Raw genomic sequence first — 23,489 nt, 5'->3', positions numbered from 1 at the left:
ACAACCGGCGCAACCAGCGAAACATCGATGGCAGGCATACTTTCCTCATCATTTACAGCCCCCAATATTGAGCTATCCGTGATAGGGACATTGTGAATTAACTTACTAGTTTGTATGCTATTGCCATGTACTTCGCTATGAAATTGGGCCACTACATTTGTCTCCTTGACAGTCTCCACATTAGACGCTTGTGCAAGATCTTGCAATGAGTGGTTCACCATATTAAGGTTTGGTGGTATCCTCACATGCTGGGTGAGGCTCAGTTTATCGTTTGGTCCCTTTCCCTTTTTCTTGATTTGGTTAACTATGTCTTGGGCTCATCCTCTGACATATTACCGTCAGAAATTGATGGAGGAGGGCCATTCAGGCATCTTTTTCCATTACGTAGTTTCTTGACCATCTTTAAACAAGGAAACCACTGGTTTCTGCCCCAACAAACGGAAACCTACCCCAGATTCTACAGCTACAGCACACAAATCCCGGAAGCAAAGCGGCACCGCGACCCGCGACGCGCACCGCGAACAGCAAACAGTACTTGTCCGGTACTTGGTGCGCGGCGCAGGTGCGCGAGTCCAGCAGTACTTCAAGTCACCAGGTGCGTGACACGACGGAGGGAGGCGTGGCTACCCAAACAGGAAGGACCTAAACATAAGAAATGGATAGGTTAGCAAAGTTCATACGGATGTGGAATCTACTTCTAAACACTTACAAACGCAAGCAGACGGCAACACACACAAGCCGTCGAACGACAGTGTGTGCAGCACACAAGCCGTACAATACACAAAACACAGCTCAAAATGCGATCACCTCAGGGTCAGGCACACTGGTGCACCCGAAAAGTACGTCCTCCGGCTGCAATTCAAAAGTCCTGGCAAGGCAACAGGTCCATAGAGAAGGACCAAAAGCGCCAGCCAGCAGGGCAGCACAACGTTGCAGCAACAGCAAACAGTACTTGTCCGGTACTTGGTGCGCGAGTCCGGCAGTACTTCAAGTCACCAGGTGCGTGACACGACGGAGGGAGGCGTGGCTACCCAAACAGGAAGGACCTCAGGGTCAGGCACACTGGTGCACCCGAAAAGTACGTCCTCCGGCTGCAATTCAAAAGTCCTGGCAAGGCAACAGGTCCATAGAGAAGGACCAAAAGCGCCAGCCAGCAGGGCAGCACAACGTTGCAGCAACAGCAAACAGTACTTGTCCGGAAGCTGATGTTTAACTAAAGGTATTGCTTGACGTTAAACAGCAGCAGTCAGTCTGTACCAGTTTCCTCGTGCATTTGTATTTTCATATCCTCCAGTCTACTAATGCTGCCATGCCTCCAGAACAACAGGAATTACAAGTATTTGAACATCTAAATGCCATTAAAAACAACCATATGAAGTACTCCACAGCAGTACATTTTGATGAACTGCATACCTCTGAAGTACTGTGTTTTGTTTTTTACGGGGTGAAACTGGACTCATGCGGGGATAATAGGGAATTGAATTGAATGTAAATGGATATACTTTGTTGTAACGCTAAGCCTCCAGGGGCCTTAATTTTGATCATAAAATGCATCCTTTGATAGGTCTTTATGAATGGTTACTTTATATGCCTATTAAATCTGTATTTCTATCAGGCATTATTACCTTGAGTTTGTTTTCTATTACTTGTCCTCAATGTACGTTACACACTTTGATGTCTTAATGGCACTTGTTCCTTGCTTTTATCAAAGGTCTGAAAATTAAAACCAACAATGACAAATATATGTTTTGCAGGGGGTAAATCTGCCTGTTGTATTCCATTTCTATTTATTTTTATTCGTTTATTATGTTTTAGTTCAATTCAAAACTTTTCATGAAATACATTAACATTAATTTCCATGCACAATAAATATATATAATATCTATGTAAACAATAATGACAATATATTTCAACATTCACATTCTACTTCAGAAACATAGTATACAATTAACATCATGAGTCACAGATAGCCTCAAGGATTTCCATTTAGATTTCCAATGGTCCTGGTGGCCATCCCTCTGTCTAATTTAGAAATGGGCAATCCCACCCTTGACCAGACGTATCTATCTAGCCTCCCTCATTAAGCAACCTATGGATCTTATGCAAGAACTTTCACCAATGTATGATTTTAAGGGTTGTGCTTTTGTGCCTTCCAAATGTACAGGTCTTTACCCTCTTTGGTCCTTTGTGCTCTGAAATTACTTCTCACCACTTCTATGCCTGATTTGCTTGATTCTTCTCCCCTGATCACACCCTCCTCTCCTTCAGCCAACTTCTGCAGGAGTCTGTCCCGATACATTCTGGTTTCACCATCACCGTCTTGTGGCCAATGCTGGATTTGACTTTTATAGACTTCATTGATTGATGGTGCGTCACCCATTCTCAACTCTCATGTTGGACTTCCTTTGCTCTTGTACACATGGTGGCCCAGAATCATGCTGTTCCCATCTTCATCTTGTATCCTGGCTTGCAACATTATGCGTTACTACTGACTTCTGCAATTGTATTCGCTCTCCACTCTTGCTTCTCCACTCTTTTTGACTGTTCACTCTGTTCTCTCCTCCTCTTCCTTTCCCCATCTCCTACCCTCCTCCTCTTAATTTATTCTATGCCCTTACTCTACCAGAATTGTCCATGGACCTAATATGATCGTAACCTTGTCTGTCGCCTCCCCCCTTGCTTGCCGCCCCACCCCTCCAGCACTATCTGAAATGTGGTCAGGAATAGTACGATAATCGCTTGTTTTGTCCCCCCTCCTCCCTTTCTGCACCCCTCTCCCTCACCTTTTGTTTTTCTCCGGCTCTACCAGAAATGTCGTCGGGCCTAGTACGGTAGTCGCCTGTCTGTTTCCATTTCCTCCTCCCTTCCTTATCTATGTCTTAGCTCTTGCACTATCTGAAATGTCGTCAGGCCGAGTACGATGGTTAATTTCACATCCTTACTGTTCATGGCCGGTAAGAATGTCATTGTATTTTCCGTTGTTCCCTCTCTTGCCTTGAAGCGCTTTGAAACACATTGTGTATAGGCGCTATATAAATAGACCATCATATCATATATCTCGGTCAATCTCCATTCCTCCTCCTATTCACTTCCCTAGTACTTGTTCGACTGTCTCTCTTCTACTCTCCTGGTTCTTAGTCATCTGTCCTTCTGATGTTCCTGTCTCTATGGTTTACCTCCACTCTTTGATCTTACTACCCATTACACTCCGAGTATTACTCTTCCCCTCGCCAAACTACTACTACTCCTACCTCCACACCACTACTATACTTGCACCTCCTCTCCAATACTACTACCCTGACCTACTATCCACTACCACTCACCTCCTCTCCACTACTCCTCCTACCTCCACACTACTACTACTACCCACCTCCTTCTCAGTCACCCACCTTTCCCTTCCTCAATCTCTCTTACACTCACTCCCTACTCTTGCACACACAATCACAACACTGTACCACTTTCTCTAACCAGCCAAAACCTCACCTTATGTAGAAATTGCCTCCATGCTCCTCAACACCGTCCTCCCCCTTCTGGTACCCTCGTCTGCCACCTCCTGCTCTGACCTCACCAGAGGGACCCACACCTTCTTGTTTCCTGTTGTCCATTATATCCTCCCCCTTCCGTCTCAATTGGCTCTCCCCTTCTGGTTCCCAGAGCCAATTTTGCCTTGCCTTCGTCACTCAGGAGGTGTTACAAACAGTAAAACACATAAAAAGGGGCTCAAACCCTGCCCCTTTCTCCTGTGCGTGCCCACTGCAGATTAGTAATGGCGGCATGCTATAATCAGAGTTCCAGTTTGTGTTACTTTCCGAAGTCAAAATGTGACAGTTCTCGTCAGCGAGCTATCCCACTGCTACATTATCGGTTAGGAGCAGTTGCAGTGGACAGTCTGCTTCACAAGGTAGGTTCTTGGCTGTGATACAGGTGACCGCTGCTGCTTCTAGGGGCAGATGACAGTATTCCACACCCACGCTGGTTCCTGCTTTCATGTTGCACAGCAGCTCTCTGGAATTCCACTGGTTGGAGTGTGCCAACATTGGGAGTCCCTGGAGCATCTCTAGTAGGCAGCTTTCTCTCCGGTTTACAGCCAAGGCTGTTGGTGCTTCTCATTCTCAGAAAAAAAAAACAGAGAAAGACTGGCCAGCATTTCAAGACAGAGGTTATTGGGTGATCAAGAGTTGTACTACAATCAATTACAGGTGCACAATGAGAAGGGGCATGGAGTGGGGCCCTCTCAGCTGCCACATTGCGCCCTCTTGTGTAGGAATGGCTCTGGTGTCCACCCTGGTAGGCCTCCTACCCCAGGCTGACAGGGGTCCCAATCCCTCCTTGACAGGGTCAGACTCCTGGCCCTGTCACACACTCTACAAATGTTCTCTTCTTTCTTCAACTAAAGCATATCAGATCACATATTCCTTAAAAATAATCTCAAAGTAGAGTTGCTTCCTCCCTTTAATCTAGTTAAATCCACTACAAAACCATGCGTAAATTCACACAGGACTTCAAATACCTCTTAATTTTATAAAGGCATATTAAATCCAATCAAGTTTTTCACTATTTATAACCGTTTGAAAATCCCTTCTACTCCCCTCATCCTCCAGGACATTGGTCATTTCACACTTCCGTGTTATACTTCAAGCCTCGCAGGTGCAACCCAATGCATATTTCAGCAATAACAGGGGTGCGCTCCATACATCACATTCATATTGTAACCCCCCTCATATATTAAGCTTATTTTGACTGTACATCCCCCAGCAACTATGTATGCTGATCCATATTTTGTCCAAAAAATAAAGCACTCTAGTTCCCCCTGCTTCACTTACTCATTAAGCCACTGAGTAATATTTTCCATGTGGTTTTTCTCTCGTACTTTGTTGATCCACTCAAAATTTATTGGAATTAGGGTATACAAAAATACAATAGGCTTTCAAACATATAAACAATTCATAATAAAACAGTTTACAATGTATCATTAATGACAGATCAAATTCTTAAACAGGCAAATAGGAGGGTAAAACAATCAACATCCAGAGATCTGTCCCATATAGTTTCAATATCCCATTTAGGTTTCAATTGTTTTGCTGTGGACTTTCGAACGCCGGGCAAGCTAATGTTTACCATTTTCACAGTCATTTCTATCCCCACAAAATCTACATGTTGTCAATTACCACCTTATTCCCCCCCATGCTCCTGTGATTGAATGTAGAAAGGACATTACATATTGTTCTCATGTAGTCACGCCTTTTCCTTACGCAGGGGAAATAATCTATATACTTATATCAGTATTCTTCCCATTTCCAGATACTGGTTTGTATATTCTGCTGAATTGACCTTTACATGCAAGTCGTTTAGGTTGTAATCTCATAACCTTAACTGATTTGATATCCTCCTTACTGAGTGTGGATCTTCTATATTGGGCTCAATTTCTAACTTTCTCTGCATAGTTCAGGGCAAAGTCTGAGCATGGCAGGGACTCCCCTATAACTCACTTTAGTGTGGTGGGAACTTCGTCTTTTAGCTTTAGAGATTCAGTGCATGACCTGGAACAAGTGTTACAACCGATGTCATATTGAAATCACCCTGAATGAGTTCCATAGGTGTACTTTTAGGTAATCATGGTAGCGACCGCAAGCATTTCCCCTGAATTTGAGTTTATATATGTTCCTTACCAATCTCTATTGTTTTGGTTTCTATATACCAGTTATGTTTATTTGGCCTCCACTTGGTGTTAAACTTCATTGTTTCCGTTTTAGCTTTATTCATTTTCAGCACACTGTCTAATACATTTCTCTTTACATTGTCCAGATAGCAAAGTGAACATAGCCAATCCAATAAATAGGAGTTCTACCCAGGTCCAGTTAGGGATTTTCAGCCTCCGCTTGGTGTTAAACATAATTATTTTCGTTTTAGATTGATTTGTCAGGCCATGGTCTCATAAATATCTCTTTACATCGTCCAGTTGTCTCTGTAGACCTTTGGGCATGTGATCTAACAAGAATATGTTGGCATAGACAATGCAAGATATTTGAGTTATATCCAGGCATGGGGACGGGCGGAATAAAAATAAGAACAGAGTGAATGCACAGCCCTGTACTATACTATCACTGAGTATTCCTTCATTGTTCAGTCTCACATTGGCTGTGGTGTCATCATAAGGGGCTACTATCATTTTAAGTAGGCCTAGCAGAAGGCCCCACTTCATGAACTTAAATGTAACTTTAAATTTCCGTAAATTCCCACAAAGACCATTGAGTACTCTTTTTCAATAGTTAATGATAGCACCAATAGCTGGGATGATTTAAAATGGTCAAAGCAAATTCTTGTATGGTCAATTGGAAGGACCTGTGTGATCCATTTGTTCCAGTTCATTCAGTAGTTCTCAGGCAAAACCTTTGCCAGTACAGCTAGCACAGCAAATAGTTGTAGATCTCAGTTTTAGTACGACTACCCTGTTCATGGACCAGCAGCATTATGCTTTAATTCCTGCTTGGTGGAATTGCCCCTTTATTACTGGTTGCCGCAAATATCTGGAGAAGTATTCGTCCCCAAGTTTCTGGGATTTATTTTGGTAAACCATTACACAGTCCATCGGGATCTGGAGTATGGGCATTTTCAGGTCTCTAATGACTGATGGAAGGTTACTAAGGGCAGTACTGTATATGCATTTATTTACTGAACATTTGTAAGGCGCCAATTCACCAGAAAGTGTTTCCAGGCGCCACAAGCCAAAGGGGAACAGGGAACAGAGGGATAAACAACAGTAAATGGTCTTGTGACATTCAGATCGTGCAAGTGCAGCAAAAAGTGCAGGGGAGGAGAGGGTATGTGACTGGGTGTGAGAGGTGGGGGTGAAGGGGAATCTATGGGGAGAGTGAGAGGGGTAGAAGGTTGAGGGAGGCCCAGGGGCTGGGTAGTGCTGGGGCTAAGCGCAGGGGGGGGGGCCTGGAAAGCAGGTGCGCAGGGGAAGGGATAAAGGTAACAAGTGCGAAGAGGGGGGGGGGGGCAGACTCCATAGTCCAGTCAGGGGAGGGTGTCCGAAGACAAGTGCTAGACGGGGGAACTGAGGTAGACTTGTTGAGGGAGCCTGGCCCCTGTATAACTCAGAAGGGATCAGGCTACCAGTCACAGCAGCAGGGGGGCAATTATATTAATTGGTTTGATTGTCTGGGTAATATCTTGTTTCCCGTTATGCCTCTCGGGCTGTACATTTGTGTCAGATGTTCCCATTTGTTTGCAGCAATGCAGTTTGCCGCCATGGCCAGTGGCTTACTACCATTTACATAGGACCAATATTTGCAGTTGTCCTGTGTGGAAATTATTGCTAACATATTTTGCCTCTGTTTCTGCTTTTTTAATGTATGTTATGTTTTAGCCACTTCTTGTTGCATTCAGCGATCACATCTTTGTGCAGCTCTGACTTATTCCATATAATACAGTCTTTTCCTCAGTTCCCTCCTAGCATTTACAATATGAGTGGCACAGATATTTATGTCTGCTTATAATATTAATGATTGCCAAGTGCTTCTGTTTTTATATGGACTCTCATGCATTAACTCATGAACAAACAGTTGCAAACTTCTATCATCAATTTATGTTGGCCTGGAGTTACTCCCTTGAAGGGCAGATATGATTAAACGTCCTTTTCCATCACCTTATGTGGCACTATACTTATGTTAGTACTGGCTCATTTTATATGATTCAAACCAGAGCTGGTACAGGGATTCCCCAGTTCAAACTTTTATATATCGTTTTTCTTTACCAACTGGTAACTTAAGCAATAGAGGAAAATTATGTTTTACATGCTGTAGAACCTCAAATCTATCTATAAGTAGTGGAAGTCTATATTCCAAGAATAAAACCAGTCGGGCCCTTTCTTATTGTTGTGCAGCAAGAGCAGCAGTGGGTCTGGAATATAGAAAAGGGTATTCATAGCCATATAATCATCTTCAGGTACCAATTTCTGCGGGCACTTAGCATGAAAATATAGCCACTTTTATCCCAAATTCTTCTAGTGCCATTATTTCATCAAGAGTCGTTTTTAGTTTTCTTGTAATGCCCACTTCTAGCGGATCATGTAGGTAACCTACTAAGAGTTGCCCATTAATTTCTTGAATGTAATGATTGTAATTAAAACAGTCATGATATTAATCGAATAGTTATTCCAGGCACTAATCAAGAACCCATCACTTTGTCGAAACTGCTCCCCTTCAGCAGCGGCTTCATAGATACAATTTTGTCTCTCAAAATAGTGATCTTCAGCTGTCCAGCTCTGCTGCAACATGAATATGTCCTGGGACATACAAAATCCATGTGAAGGCCCACCACTCATGATGTGGGCACGGCCTCTAGTGTTCCAGGACACCACCCGCAGTCGCTGGCTATAGATAGGGCCAAGGTTGGGTTCTGGTGTAGATGGAAGACAGTACCACAGATTACATTTAGTGAACTCATGGCCCACATATTTGATAGATGCTTCTACTTGTGCAACCCTACTATAGTCTCCATTCTGACTAACAGTAATAATACTCTCCTTCTGCTTCTCATCATTAAGTTATAACATTATGAATCACTCAAAGATGTAAAATTATAATCAATAATTTGCAATTCCTCAAAATACGGTACGATCAATTTTAACACAAATGTAGAGGGAAAATTAATTATTGAGTGTTTTGGTCGCTTCTTGTTGTTCCACTATCATCATTCTCTAATCGCACACGATAAGGAATGCAGAAATCACATGGTGCATTAACCTCTGCCTTATCGTATATGCCTACAGGCCCTAAGAAGCAAATATAAAGAAAAATATATTGCTAAAAAAGGTCTTTTGGCAATTACGTACACCCCACAACGCAATATATGATCTTGGAATTAGCAAAATCAGAATTATTGCCTCACAGCAACTATTCATTTGAAATAAATATGTAACTAAATGATATCTCTTCAAGATCAAAATGAAACATTAGCACCCAGTGTGGGTGCTGCAGCCAATCAGTTTGCTTGGATCGCGGTCTGAATCCCACAGTCCATGCCCATGTTCAGAGCAATTTCGGAGCTGCGAGTGCCCGCTCTGCCATCTCCCAATCCACTCCCGTTCTCTCCGGACTCTGCTACTTCCCCTCCCATCCCCTAAACCCCACCAACCTGGTTCCTCTGGTGGTGGAGGTGGTGGTGGTGCCGCCACTCCCGCCTCCCAGGCCGCCCTGGAAGAGGGGTCCCGCATGCAGCACCACCTTCCATCTCTATGGCAGCCATCTAAGGTTAAGTATTTGTTTGAAAGTATGGGACGCCACGAGTACACAACCGATTCATTAACACAAAATAGATTTCTATCAGCACCCCGGACGAAAAACACAGGCTGCTAATAGCAATAACACCCTCACTGGTGGGCCAGATCGGGAGGTAACGGCACCAGAGCCCATCGATAAGGCCCTCACTATGACCAGGCTTTTAACTTGGGCCCTGGGCCATTACCACCCGATCCGGCCCACATGGTCGGTTGTTATTGCTATAATAAAAAACTTAAAATTGTGGGAATAAAAAGACCCTGAAGAAGCACTTACCTTGTGCGATGACGGAAGCTGTGAGAAACACGTGTTGGGCTATTCCTTTAGTTTTCAAATTAAATAAAGTATATCTTTAACTATGAAATATTGTGCTTGATAGTTTTAAATTCCATCTGCTAGTGTTGTTAGCAAGGGATACAGTTGTATCTCATGGAAGGTATATTATACAGCTCACTAAAATAAGTACTTACCTTTAATAATATAGTTCATATGGTATTGTATTGAACATGATTACTCAAAGATTTTTAATAAAAATCATTCAGCAATTTGAGAGCACACTCAAGAGACTATGAAACGCTTGCTTGTATAGAACAATAAACCTACACAGCTTTTATTTTCAGGTTGACATAGGTTGCATCAGTATTTAACAAAAGCTCCGAAAATATGCATTGAATGATTAGATAACAGGAAACAAAGATAAAAAGTTGTACTTTTTCATAGAACAGCAACCATACATACCAAGCGTCTATCATTTTGTACATGGATTTCTTTTGGTCGGTTTATAAGCACAAGTAAACTTATTAATGAAATAACAAAAATGTAATAATGGAGATTCGAATCAGCAGGTTGTATTATAAATTATAAGCGGCAAATCATTTTGTTTTATGAAGGGGGTCATTATTACAGTGGCTTCATTATATTTTTAAGGAGATGGTGGGGACTAAACTGTAAGAAAGGTTTCTAATCCATCATCTCTGCATCAAATCCCATCTCTTTCAAAATTGTGATCACTTACAAACAAGCTAAATGCTGACATTCTATCTAAATAACTGGACTGCACTATGTACCTTATTTAAAAAAAACTGCAGGATAATTAATGTGTTTTGCCAACATAATATTACACCGGTAACAGTGACCTTATGACTGTTTTAGGGCTCAAGTTGCCAACTGCAGATCCTGGAAACCGGCGTTCTAGTATCAGCTTTTCAGCTAGGTCAAATTGTGTGATAGTGCACACCTGGATGTGTTTCCCTGTGCTTCATTTGACAAAGCTTTCAAAACTGTCAGCGCTTAGAAATGAGCAAATTGCCACCATGAAGCATAATTTATTTTCAGCCTCTTGTAAACTGCAGTGTAGTAAATGAACACATCTCCCAGGCAAGACGGGATGCCCGCTGGCTCCCAGTCAAAGAGCGCATACTTTTTAAAACCCTAGCAATTATATACAAGTGCCTATCACTCACAGCCCCTCCATAGTCAGAGCCACCTCTTATCGACTTAAGCGATCCCAGCACTCCAACCAGCTCAATGTCCCTACCTTCAAAAGAGCCAAAGCTCTAGCTTCCAATTTCTAGCGCCACAAAACAGGAGTGCCCTGCCCACAACACTTAGGAATGAGATGTCCCATGCCGCAAATCACTAAAAACCAAGCCCCTCAACTAGGTCCCCCCCACTAAAATAAGCTCACCGCAAGCTTCAGTTGGTTCCCATGTAACCTTGGAACCTTTAGGACTAAAGTTGCACATCATGTAAATATCATTGTAATTTTGTACTGTCCTGTATCTTTCTCACTGTACCGAATAAAACCCACAGCTTGTCATGTTTTCTCTCCGGTTAGTAAGCTCTATTGTAACAGTGCCACGATGCCGCAGGGACGCCTTGTGCACTTTATAAATGTAAAAAAATAAAAATAAAAAAATATATATTTATCAGTCTCTTTCACTGTGAAATTTCAAGGACTTTAAGGCAGCTTTAATTGTTCAAGACCCATGAGAAAGAAAACATATGCATTGGATGCGCATACGGTCTACTCAATAGAAAAAGGTTTGTACTATAGCATTTTAACAATATGAACATTTTTCAAATTAAACAAGATTTTCATCCATAGTACAGTTGTACGATAAAAGCACTATAAAGGCTGTCCCCAAAGAGGTCTACAAACTCAGCCCCCTCATGGGCCTTCAGACATTTGTCCCACCTCACCTGTAGCCATGTCGAAGAGGAAAGAGAAGATGCTGCCACGGTCATCTCCGGCCCACAAGATGCGTCCAGGAGAGTCGAAAGACAGGGAGAGTACCCGGCCAGTCAGCTTGCTGGATCCCCCCTTCACTTTTTTCCCTGTTGAGATGTTCACGACGTGGATAGTGTGTTTCCCATTGCCTACCTTTGGATGACAACAGAGAGATGCATGACAAAGATGTGCATACACGATGGGGGAAGAGATGTGAAATACGAGGGAGGTTGAGAGACAATAGATTAAAGAGGAGATGAAAGGCCTTGAGAGCAAGAGCAGCATGAAAGCTAAGGAGCCAAGGCAGAACACCTAGTGCTACAAGAGAGAACAGAAATCAACACATCTGAGGTCCAGGAGAGCCTTTATTTGCTGTTAAATGTTTGCTTTGGTTAATTAAGTAGACCCTACTTGTGAGCCAAAATTAATGACATAGCTACTGTGGCAGGTCAAAAGGATGAGATGGACCAGGGTTCACTATTTATAACAGTGTTTATTCAAAATAAAGAAGAAAACTTTCCATCAGGGTTGCCCTACCTAACAACTAAGACTAAGGTGCTCGTCGTCAGTGTTAAAGTCCCAAACAAGTGTCTGTCCTCCGTCCCAAAACGAACCTATACTGACCCTACCACTAATCCTTAACAACTAAGGACCAGGAGAATGCCTCCCTTCTCCTGGGATGGAAAGATAGCTTTCCAGTGAAAATGCTCCTTTTCAATACTGAATCTTCAAATAGCACTTGGCTATTTCCTCAGGTTTGTTCAGGTCTCTTACATGACTTCTCTGCATCCTGCTCTTGATCACTCCTGGTTTTCTTGACTTCCTCTCCTGAGGGGTATTGAACCCCATCTTCTCTTGTATCGTGTGCTTATCAATTAACAGTCTCTCTCGTATTATGGATTCCACTTTCAGGAGATCACTGCTTATGCCTCTTTGTTTCCTTGTTTCCTCCCTCAGATCTGTGTTTTGTACCCAGATGTCAGAGTCACTCTTCTTAAGGTTTTCAAGACTATGGGGATGAGTTAGAAGAGTCCCGTAGTTATTATCGCTCTACTGGGACGAGTAGGAGAAATCCTGTAGTTGTTCTCACCCTTATGATTTGTTGTTCTACTCGGACGAGTAGAAACAGTACCGTAATTATTCTCACTCTTCTTATGATTCTTGGTACTACTGGGACAAGTAGTAATAGTATCATAGTTATTTTCACTCTTCTTATGTTGCCAATTAGGGTTAAGCCATTTGCTATAGCTGTCCCTCTTCCCAGCTTTTCCTGTAACCTTCCTGGATTCAGGTTTGCGTCACTGGGTTGGCGTCTCTCTTCGGGAATTCACTTCATGATGCTGAATGGCTCTCGTGCTTCTGTTCATTTCACCTACAAGTACGACTCGGCGTACTTCGTGGATTATGGTATCAGCTTCAGGATATCTTTACTTCCCTGCATCAGTTCCTTCTTGGGTACCGTTCAGGATACCCCTCCACTGATGGTATCGGCACAAAGATTTTTCCTCTCTCACCGTCCTCCGGCCACCACCTCTCACGAGCGAGTCCCTATCGGGCTGCTTGTCCACCTCATAGTCCCTTGGTAGGCTTACGCCACACACTGGTGCTTCTTAGGAACCCGTTCATCTGTGCTTCTTGGTTGTTTGGAGGTCAGTGTCTCTGCCTCCCTGTAACCCGGTTGGAACTCCTAGGTTTCTCTCCATGGTTGCTTCACTCCTCCCACTTTTATGATGGCATACGGAGGCTTCCCCAGTTTCCAGCAAAAGTCCTTTATTTGTGTTGTTGTTACGCTTGGCCTAACTCCATTGGGTTTCTTCGTCCCAGAGTCAGGCAGTTCTTTATTCTTTCCTCTGTTTATTCGTCTCAGATAGATATGTATCTTCAGTAGAGGCACTACAACAACAGATGTAGGAGGATTCTGGTTTTGTAGATATTTCTTTGTTGGATTCTTGAAAGGGATGAAAAGGGAGTTCCTTATTGAACAGTAGTCCTTATCCCTAAAGGGGGATGGGGGGGAGGAGTCTTTCCCTGTGAGATCCCGCTTGCCGCCACCTCTTGGGGGGATTATGGCGTAGTGAGCTCACCTCCCTAGACTCATAAGGAAAGGTCCCCCCAGGGGAGAAGTGACCGAATCCCATGATTAGTCAGACTATGAAGAGGAAAAGGTTGGCACATCGGAGGCAGATATCAATCTGGATGTTGTTTGGCAGCACTGCCTTGTGTCTCGAGTTAGCAGCCACTTTAGGTTCAGGTATTTGCAATATTTTAGATGTGTAGGCTTTTATAGTGTTAGGCCAGTGGGCATGCACTTTGGCCTGTGCATCACCAACCGCAGAAGACCAATGGCAACCATAGTCTACTATTGCCAAACATGGTCACTATCATCAGTCATTGCCACCCTTTGTCACCATCACCAAACATGGCTGTTGATCATCATCAGACCATGGGTCAACAATTGCCACGCGATTTTTGACCATAGTCAACCAAGGTCGGCAATGGCCACACCATCGCCAGACAATGGCCACCATAGCTATGCAGGGCCCATCCCATCTCTGCTTGGAACACAGAAGAAGGCCTGCACAACCAAAGCAGTTTCCTTTAGCAAAGCCAAAATGTGCGAGTCTATTTATGATCACTATTCGGTAGAAGCTCACCGTGTACATTATTTGGTAGCCCCATGTACTTTTTGCTGACTTTACCAGAGAAACCCAGGTTTGGGACTCGTTTTCCTCCAAGCCAGGCTTAAGGCAAAAGCCTGACAGAGTGCTGCTCTGTGCGTTATGTGCTGTGCTTTAAGAGTCCTTATTACTCCGAAGCAGGGGATACCCCAAAGGTACCTTTTAGTCTCCCAGCGAGAGCAACCTTTTAGTGTTAGTCATGTGGCTAGGCCGGTGGTGGCTAATTTGACTGTGTAAAATGGTGCCACCCAGTCTTCTCCATACCTCAAAATGAATGTTGGCTTTGTTTGCCTCAAAGGCCTGGGTTGGAGGAGGGCAGGGGGGGTCACATGTCTAGCCCTTGTCCCCCCTTAAATATGGAAAAGGAGATGTACATCTTTGGCTACTGGATATGGGTGACCCATGACTGGAGGTAGAAGTCAGCCTGAAACCAGTTCGGACTGTGTTACATCTTATGTACATAATGTATTACTGTATATATCTGAGCGTGGCAGCAAGAGAATATATTGAGATGGAAGGATTCCTAGTTGGAGTGTAGATTGGTGGAATCAAAATGTTTAGATTTGAATGAGGAGGGTTGAAGGAGGTGGAGAGATGGGCGACAGAGTTGGGGCTGCTGTATTATTAAAGCCTAATAAAACTGTTGTGAAACGTCTCACCGTGCCTGGGTACTGCTCAATACTGTTGATGAAGATCAGGGGTTGGTTGTCCTGCAGCAGCCCTGGTTTCATCTCGGCTCAAGTGTCTCCCCATTGGCTTGGATTGCGGTCCACGCAGGGAACGAGGCTGTGAGCGCACTGACCCTCCTCTGGGCTTGCACATGCTTGGCTGTAGTTCTGCGGAGTCCGTGGGAGACTTGGAGCCAGTGTTGCTGGGTGATCAAGTCGCTAAGTGGGGAAGCGGAAGCTGTGCAGGCAAGGCTCACGGAATGGTGACCCGATGCTCACGAGGAACTGTATTTCGAGCGCAACGCGGAGTGACAGTGCGGTGGCTAACCTTGCTCAACTGCATGATCAAGGCGGCACAGGAACATTGATACCGCTTGACCTGTCTGCCGCCTTTGATACCATCGATCATGCCATTCTGCTGCGCCGCCTCGATGGGGCCAGCCTTTCTGGGATGGTGTTGTCATGGTTCACTTCCTTTCTTTCTGATCGGTCTCAATCTCTCTCTCTCTCTCTCTCTCTCTCTCTCTCTCTCTCTCTCTCTCTCTCTCTCTCTCTCTCACACCTTTTCGTTCGGTCCCTACTAGACTTACTTGCGGTGTCCCTCAAGGATCCGCCATTTCCCTTGTTCTGTTTAATGTATATGTCCAGCAGCTCATGAAACTCATCTCCCACAGCTTCACCTGCTATGCCTATGACACGCAGATCCTGGTTTGCCTGGCACTACCAGAGACTGCTATCATGCTAAGGAAGTGCTTGGAGGCCGTGGGAGAGTAGATGTGTACCAACTGGTGGAAACTGAAAAAGGAAAAGACTGAGGTACTAGTGGTGGGATCTTCGGAGGCTGCTGCTCGCTGGGTTGTTGCCCTACCCAGTGCTGATGAAGTAAGATCTGGGGGTGAAAATCACCTCCTCCTTATCGGTGGCCGCTCAGGTCAGAGCTATCTGCCAGGCGGGGCTTCTCAAATTGAAGATGTTGCTTAGGGTTCTGCCGTTTTTGCCTTTCCATCTCCAGGCACTTGTGGTTTCCCTCCCTGGTAATATCTTCTTTAGATTATTGCAATTTGCGGTTCCTTTCGCAGCTAGCCTATCGCATTTCACACTTGCAAATTCTACATAACTCCATGCTCGTGTAGCTACATCCACTCCTCATGGTGCTCATATCTCTTTGGCCTTACGTAGCCTCCATTGGCTGCCGTTGGTGAAACGTGTCAATTTTAAGGCACTTTGGTATTTCTTGCCCTCCATTGGAGAAGGGTAGATTATCTCAGGCTAAGATTAAGTTCTATGTGCCTCACCAGTGGCTGCATTCTGCTGAGGCCTATCCGGTCGAGGTCCCTCTCTTTAGGTTGACCTGGGTGGATGGTCAGTCCTTTTCAGTTGCAGCGTCTGTATTGTGGAACTCACTCCCTCTTACCCTTCGGAGGATGGACGACCATATCGTTCAGGAGATCCCAGAAGACTTATCTTTTTAAACCCCTTTTCTTCTTGTGTAAATCAGCGCCTTCGGGTGTAGGTTGCGCTTGATCAGTTAAGTTAAGATAAAATCCTGATAGAGTCCAACAACAGAGAGGTCCTCATTCATAGTTGGTTGCAGGGCAACTGGTGACGTGCAGCGACCATCTTCGGGGCCCGCAGGCCACGTGCGCAGAGCGCTGCAGTTTATCATTTTAAGCACGCTGAGGCCGACGGAACGCACATCCACGGATATGACCTTGTGCAGTGTCCAACGAGGGGGTCATCGTGGCACATCTGGTGTGCGATGCCATAGATAGCCAGGTGGACATCTTGAAATGGTGTTTTATTCAATGTGTATTTAAGATGGCAGAAATCTATGACATCAGGAGCCAAGCTGCCAAGTTGATTGTGAGTGGGTGTGAAACCGGTTTCTGACATTGTGTCAAAAGGTTGTGAGAGGGTGTCATCTTTATATGTGGGCACAGGGAATTGTTTAGCCGATGGGAGTACCATGTTTGACGTGCCCACTTTGGTGCAATTAATATCATTGTAATATGCTCTTGGTGCCTCTTGTGTACAATTCTATCCAAAAGTGGAGTCGGGATAGGTGGGGGCGGTAAAGAATAAACAAATATTCCCCACCAACTGATCCATAGGCATTCCCCAGGGGATCCTTTTTGTGGGTACTTCGAGGCATAGTTTTGTCATTTTGAGTTTTCTGCATTTGCAGTTTTGTTGGTTGACCCCATTTTGCAAATAGTTGTTTCAGAACGCTTGTTTTCAATTCCCATTCATGTTCTTGTGTCTGCATTCTGGAACATATCGAGTTGAAGGTGTAATTTTCTTTGAAGACACCACCTTCAGATGTCTTGAGAGTTTGGACAACTTTGGGGAATGTGTGCCACGTTGTTTGTTGATGTAAAACATAACTATTGAGCTGTCTGTTGCAATGAGGATGTTTTCCACCCATCAACTGTAATTGGAAAGCCTCCAGTGCCATATTGACTGCTAGAAGATTTAGCAGCTTTATGTGATCTTCCTTTTGTGGAACCAACCCTTTCCCTTGAGCTGTGAGATGTAAGCAATGGGCCCTCTTCTTGATAGAGATGTGTCCATTGTAATGGTTACATTAATTGGCAGGTTGACAATGGGTTTTCCCTTTTACCAAGTTCTTTTTTGTCCCCCATTTTAGTGCAATGACCAGTTTGTCCAAGACCTCCACCAGATCATCCCATTCACCCTCTACTTGTGACAATTGTTGTGCTAGCCATTACTGTACTGTTGAGCCTTGCCTGAAGAACAATGAAAATGCAAGATGCCATCAAGCCAAGTAGGTGCATTCCCTTTCTGAATGTTATCGTCTAATGGCCCAACAGGAAATCTGGCCCAAAACGTTTTGTACTCTTTCGTTGGAAGGGTAAACTAGTGCCAACTGTGTATTTTTTATTGCACCTAGGAATGGATTATTTAGGATTGGTACTAGGCCATATGTTTTCTTGTTGATTGTGTGCCCTAGGCTGTGCAGTAGATTGGTTGTGGCCTGTGTGTACAGGCAACATTGTTGCAGGTTTTTCGCTGTCATTAATCTGTCATCCAGATAAGGGAAAACCAGAATGCCTTCTCTGCAAAGGTGTGCCACCACCACCACCACTAGCACTTATGCGAAGAGCTGAGGTGCCCACACAATTCCAAAGGGGAATACTTTGAATTGATAATGTGCCTTATTTAGTTTGAAACAAAGATACTTTTGATGACCTGCGAACATTGAAATACGAAAGTATCATCCTTCATATCCTGGTGCCTGGAGGCAGCACATACATATGCACACGAGAATGCCCTCATTCTGAATCAGGAAAAATCAAATGTACTGATTGTCCATGATAAGAGATACAAACTTTGGTTTAGTTATCTCCATCTTAATTTGCATTAGAGTCTAAAACAGAAAATCATTCCATTACTTTACTCAAAAACTCTGATCGACTAATGGTGCAATATTTATGGTTGCCCATTATAGAATTATACTGGTTGAAAACCGTCCCCCTGTTGATTTACGGTATGGAAATTAACATCAGGTGTAATTGGATAGTTACTGCTAAACTCAAAGGTTTTATATTAAGATACCCATAAAGGTTACCTCCAGGTACCTCCTGCGCAAGTGATTAGAGTAGAGTTAGCATTACGTTCTCTAAGGGATCTAAGGATGATGCTTTTTGCAAAAACATTTTATGCTCAAGCCTATTCTTCCACCATTTGGTGGTCCCTTGAAAGTCATCATCAACCAGGGCGATTTTAAGACGTTCCAGAATTTTTTTCTAGAATGTAGGACCTTCATAGCAATGCTGGACGTCTATATGGAATCCCTTAAGGGAATAGGAATTTTCAGAAAGGTAATTTTCAAATAAGATAGAGCTCTGGTACAGAGAATGAGATTATCTACATTTGGAAACTAGGCAATCACTTTCAGACTTGGCATTAATGTGCCCCGTCTATAAACAAGTGCAGGTTTATTGTAAAGAAATGTCCTTGCAAAGAGATAACTAGGCATTTCATGTGTTTTAGATTACATTTATTATCTAATTGGGACAGATTGTTTGCAAGAGAAAAAATTCCCTGAGCACAAAGAACATGTAGAATCAGTAAAAGTGTGGGATGGATACTGCTCCACTTGTATGTAGAGTGTGTGAATCTGGGCCCTCTGAGATTGCAGTTCTTTGAGCAATTTTATTAGGGAGTTTACATTAACGACTGAGTAGGTTTTTGGCAAGGACTTTTATATGGCTCGCAAATTGCTATGGTTTGTGCTTCTTATACATTTTGGAAGTCCATGGAAAAGCATTTTTTTTTAATTTGATGATTTGTTAGAGATAGTATTTTCTGTTTTGCCTGGTGTTTTGTCATAAAGATTGTGAAATGTTTAGGATAATATAATAATTCTCTCATTTGAAGCGTATTTTATATATAATATGAATTGTATTTTTATATAAGAACTGTATTTTGTATAGATTGTATAGAACCAAACAGTTTCCTTGAGACCAAAATTGCTCAATAATAACCAAATATCTAGAGTGTCCAGAATCTCCCTTTTTGAGTAGAAGAATTACTGTGTGTAATGTGGTCATTCTGAATTTTTGTGGCTTTACATATTTATTTGCCTGTCTTCAGTATACCACAGGTCTTTTTTGTTTTGTCTCTCTTTGAACAAGGAAGTTCAGTGAATAAATACCTTTGTTTAACTGTGATCTCGGCACATTTTCTATGTCTCCCTTCTCGATTAACAACTGGATCTCTTCTTCTAGAAGAGGTTGATGTTCCTGCAGCAGTCTTCTGTTTTTTGGGGGTAGATTGCATAGTGTTAGTAAAAACCTGATCTAGTTACTGTCGAAAGAACCTACTTGTCGATGTTATGGCCTCCCATCCATGGGTGTATGTTGTTAATCAACCACCTTCCAGTGTGACATGGGAGAGAAGGTGTATTGGGGCATCATTGTTTTGTAGCAGAGGCAGCCCACCTTTAGGGGTTTGGCCTTTACCACAAGCTCTGATGCAGCTGTACTACTTCTGGAGCCCAGAGGATGTTTTATTTCGTCTACCTTTTTTGGAAAATCAAGTACTTGCGCTCGGTGGGTATGTCCCCTGTGTTGTTGCTCTAGGATATGTTTGGGAAGGGAAAAGTGTGCATTTTAGGTGCATTAACCCTTTCTTGATAGGGCCTGTCTATGATTTGCCCTAAAGATTTGTTAGTTTTATGTTCTTTCTATCCTTTCTCTAAAGCCTCACCCACTGCATTTCAAAACAATAGATTTTCTTTCCTCCACTGGCATGTTGTGTGTAGTAGTGTAGCTTGTGTTTTGAGACTAAAACCCGAACCTCGCAGGCAAGCTTGTCTTTTTATGACTGTACCATGTGCAATTAGCCTTCCTGCAATCTCTGCTGAATCCAGTGTATTTTAAAAATCGCAATAGAGGACTGTTTTTCTTGCTGTAAAATTCTTAACATCCAAGTCTTTAAAGGTGTGTTTATTGATTTGTAGGGCGCACCAAACCCAGAGGTAACTGGGTGCAACATAGTGTAAAATAACTTAAAGCTTGATACATAGAGTATAGTTACACAAGGCAAGTAAGATGACAGAAAATATTAGGCAAAAAACAAGATAAGAGGATACATTGGTGTAGTTCAGTACAAGTGCATAAAATACAGATGGTCATAACTTATTTCGCAACCAATTTAGTGCATTGCGCCTGAAGCTCATGTAGGATTGGTCTACTCTGAGAGCTAAGGGTAGGGTATTCCAAGATTGGGCTGCTTTCACTGGGAAACTAATGCTCCAGACTTCATGCGTTTGAATCTAGGTATCTCAAGGCAGAAGGCGTTGGCTGTTCTAGTGGGTCGTGTAGCGGTTCCTCTAACCATTCTCTCTGTTAGGTAGGGAGGGGCGGTGTTATTCAGGCTTTTAAGAGTCAGAGAAATGGTTTTAAGTAGGATTCTATCATTAATCCTTAGCCAGTGGTGTTGCTTTCTTATTATGGAAATGTGTTCTCTGTTTGGGAAGTTCAGGGCGTTATTTAGTAAAATTTGTATTTTATCTAGGATGTACTGGTTTGCTCCTAAGTACAGTGTGTTGCAATAATCTAATTTTGACATTATTAGGGCACTGGCCAGGGTAATGCAGCTAGTTTTAGATAAAAATTGCCTACAGGCAATAATTAGTTTGCAGGTGTAGGCTGTAGATGAGGCCATGGAGTTCACCTGTTTCATTAACGTAAGGGTGGAGCCAAGGTAAAACCCTAAGGTTTTAAGTTCCTTAGCTACCCTAATGGTGTTACCATCAACACTAAAGGTGGAGTAATTAGGGTTTCGTTTTTTTAGACTCACAGGAGACCCAAGGATCAGGATTTCTGTTTTCTCGTCATTCAGGCAGAGGCCATGGGAAGCCATCCATGCCTGAATGAGAAGTTATATTTTATTCACCAAGGCCGTATTTTTGTGAAAGTTGTCCAAAAGAGGAATAAGGATCTGGGTGTCATTTGCATAATGTGTAGATGACACCTAATATGTCCAACTTGTCAAATAGGGGCTTGGTGAATATGACAATGCATTACTTACCGTAAAAGCATTTCTGATGGTTGTATCTGTTTAGATTCACATGCTGTGCATAGTCCGACATCCAGTGGTCACTGCAGAGTATTGCATTTTGTTTTTTGTAGTCGAAAAGGGGACGTCGACAAGGCCTGTCTGTAACACTATCCCTATAGTGACGTGCAGTGTACCCACAACCCCTCACGCGTCGAGGTCCCTCTGTTTGTATTTTGTCTGCCCTGAGGGAGCCTTCTATACGTGAGTGAGTACAGAAAAGAGAGAGATGCAGAAAGATGTCTATGTTCCTTCCATCCGAGCGGGGAGGAAGGGTGGGCGCATGTGAATCTAAGCAGATACAACCATCAGAAATGCCTTTACAGTAAGTAATGCATTGTCTTCTGATGTTTGTTAATCTGCTTAGAATCACATGCTGTGCATAGACTAGCGAGCAGTACCCGGAGTTGGAGGTGGGTTGTGAGAAGGAACAGTAGAGAAAAGATGTCTTAATACTGCTTGTCCCACTTGGGAATCAGATCTAGAGTGAGCATCTAGACAGTAGTGTTTTGTAAAGGTGTGTACAGAACTCCAGGTTGCCACTTTGCAAATGGTCTCAAGGGGAACGTTTGCAATGAATGCTATGGATGCCCCAGTGCCTAGAGTAGAGTGTGCTCTTGGCTTGAAGGGTAGTTCTCTCCCATCAAGAGTGTAACAGAGAGTGATGCATTGAACAATCCATCTAGATATAGTGGACTTTGAGACTGCATCTCCTTCTCTTCCTGCTGCCACCGAGACAAAGAACTGATTACTCTTTCTCAGTGGCCTAGTTCTTTCCATATAAAACATGACAGCTCTGCGTACATCAAGTGTATGCAGGCTCTTTTCTCCCAAATTGGAAGGGTTTTGAAAGAACGTTGGTAGTTCTATTGACTGGTTGACATGGAATTTTGATATGAATTTTGGTGCAAACCTTGGGTGTGTGCGTAGAACCACCTTATCTTTGTGAACTGTTATGAAGGGGTCTAGAATAGAAAGAGCCTGTAGTTCACTTACTCTCCTAATGGAGGTGATAGCTATTAGGAAAGCAGTCTTAAGAGTGAGGTCCTTAAGAGTTGCCTTGTGCATGGGTTCAAAGGGTGAGTCCATGAGCCTGGTAAGTACCACATTAAGGTCCCAGCCGGGAGCTGGGTTTGCTATTCGAGGGTGTATTCTCTTTACCCCATCCATGAAGGCTTTGATAACTGGGACTTTCCACCATGACACCTTAAATTGAGAGGTGGTGTATGCAGAAAGTGCTGCTAGATGGACTTTAATAGAATTGAACACTAGACCCGAGTCCAGTAAATGGGTCAGGTAAAGGACAATTTATGTGGGCGAGCAGTGGCCTGGGTTGATGCTCTTACCTCTACACCAGATGACAAATCTCTTCCACTTGCTAGAATAGCAGTTGCGAGTGTTGGGTTTTCTAGCTTCTCTGAGAATGTCCATGCATCTTTGAGGGAGTTGTAAATGGCCAAATTCTATGATCTCAGGAGCCAGGCTGCTAAGTTCATGTTCTGTGGGCATGGGTGTAGGGTCTTGCCCTTGTCCTGTGACAGCAAGTTGTACGGGCAGGGCAGTTTCACTGGTGGGGACAGGGACATCTCCATCAGGTGCGCAAACCATGGTTGGCGGGCCCACATCGGGGCTATCAGTATCATGGTGACTGGTTCCTGGTGCATCTTGTGCACTATCTTGTTCAGCAGAGGAGTCGGAGGAAAAGCGTAAACAAATTTCCCTGACCATGGTATCCAGACACCGTTCCCCTTGGAGCGGTTCTGTGGGTATCTGGAGGTGTAATCTAGGCATTGCGAGTTCTCCAGAGTTGCGAACAGGTCTATTTCTGGGAAGCCCCATTGTGAGAGGACATCGAAGACGATGTCTTTGTGTAACCGCCATTCGTACTCTGAGGGCAGAGGGAAGTCTCTGCTGAGTTCGTCTGCTAGCAGATTGAGTTCCCCTGGTACATGTTGTGACAATAGGAACATGTGTCTGAGAGCCCACTTCCAGATGTTCTGGGACAGCTTGGACAGTCCTGGAGAGTGAGTGCCCCCTTGCTTGT

At 43.6% G+C, this 23,489-nt stretch overlaps 1 protein-coding gene across 8 annotated transcripts in view; it reads right to left on the bottom strand.

The window, feature by feature from the left end:
* Positions 1 to 23,489, bottom strand: part of WDR13 (WD repeat domain 13) — a 258,747-nt gene that overhangs the window by 95,334 nt on the left and 139,924 nt on the right. For all 8 annotated transcript variants that reach the window (XM_069647513.1, XM_069647515.1, XM_069647514.1 and 5 more), the window contains one exon: positions 11,487 to 11,667. In XM_069647513.1, coding sequence (XP_069503614.1) covers positions 11,487 to 11,667 — 181 coding nt within the window. The remainder of the gene's footprint in view (positions 1 to 11,486; positions 11,668 to 23,489) is intronic.

The sequence above is a fragment of the Ambystoma mexicanum genome, chromosome 2q (genome assembly GCF_040938575.1).
Source record: "Ambystoma mexicanum isolate Mex_15411 chromosome 2q, UKY_AmexF1_1, whole genome shotgun sequence".
NCBI classification, from domain to species: Eukaryota; Metazoa; Chordata; class Amphibia; order Caudata; family Ambystomatidae; genus Ambystoma; species Ambystoma mexicanum.
Note: the sequence above shows the minus strand (reverse complement) of the source record. Positions and strands in the feature narration are given on the sequence as shown.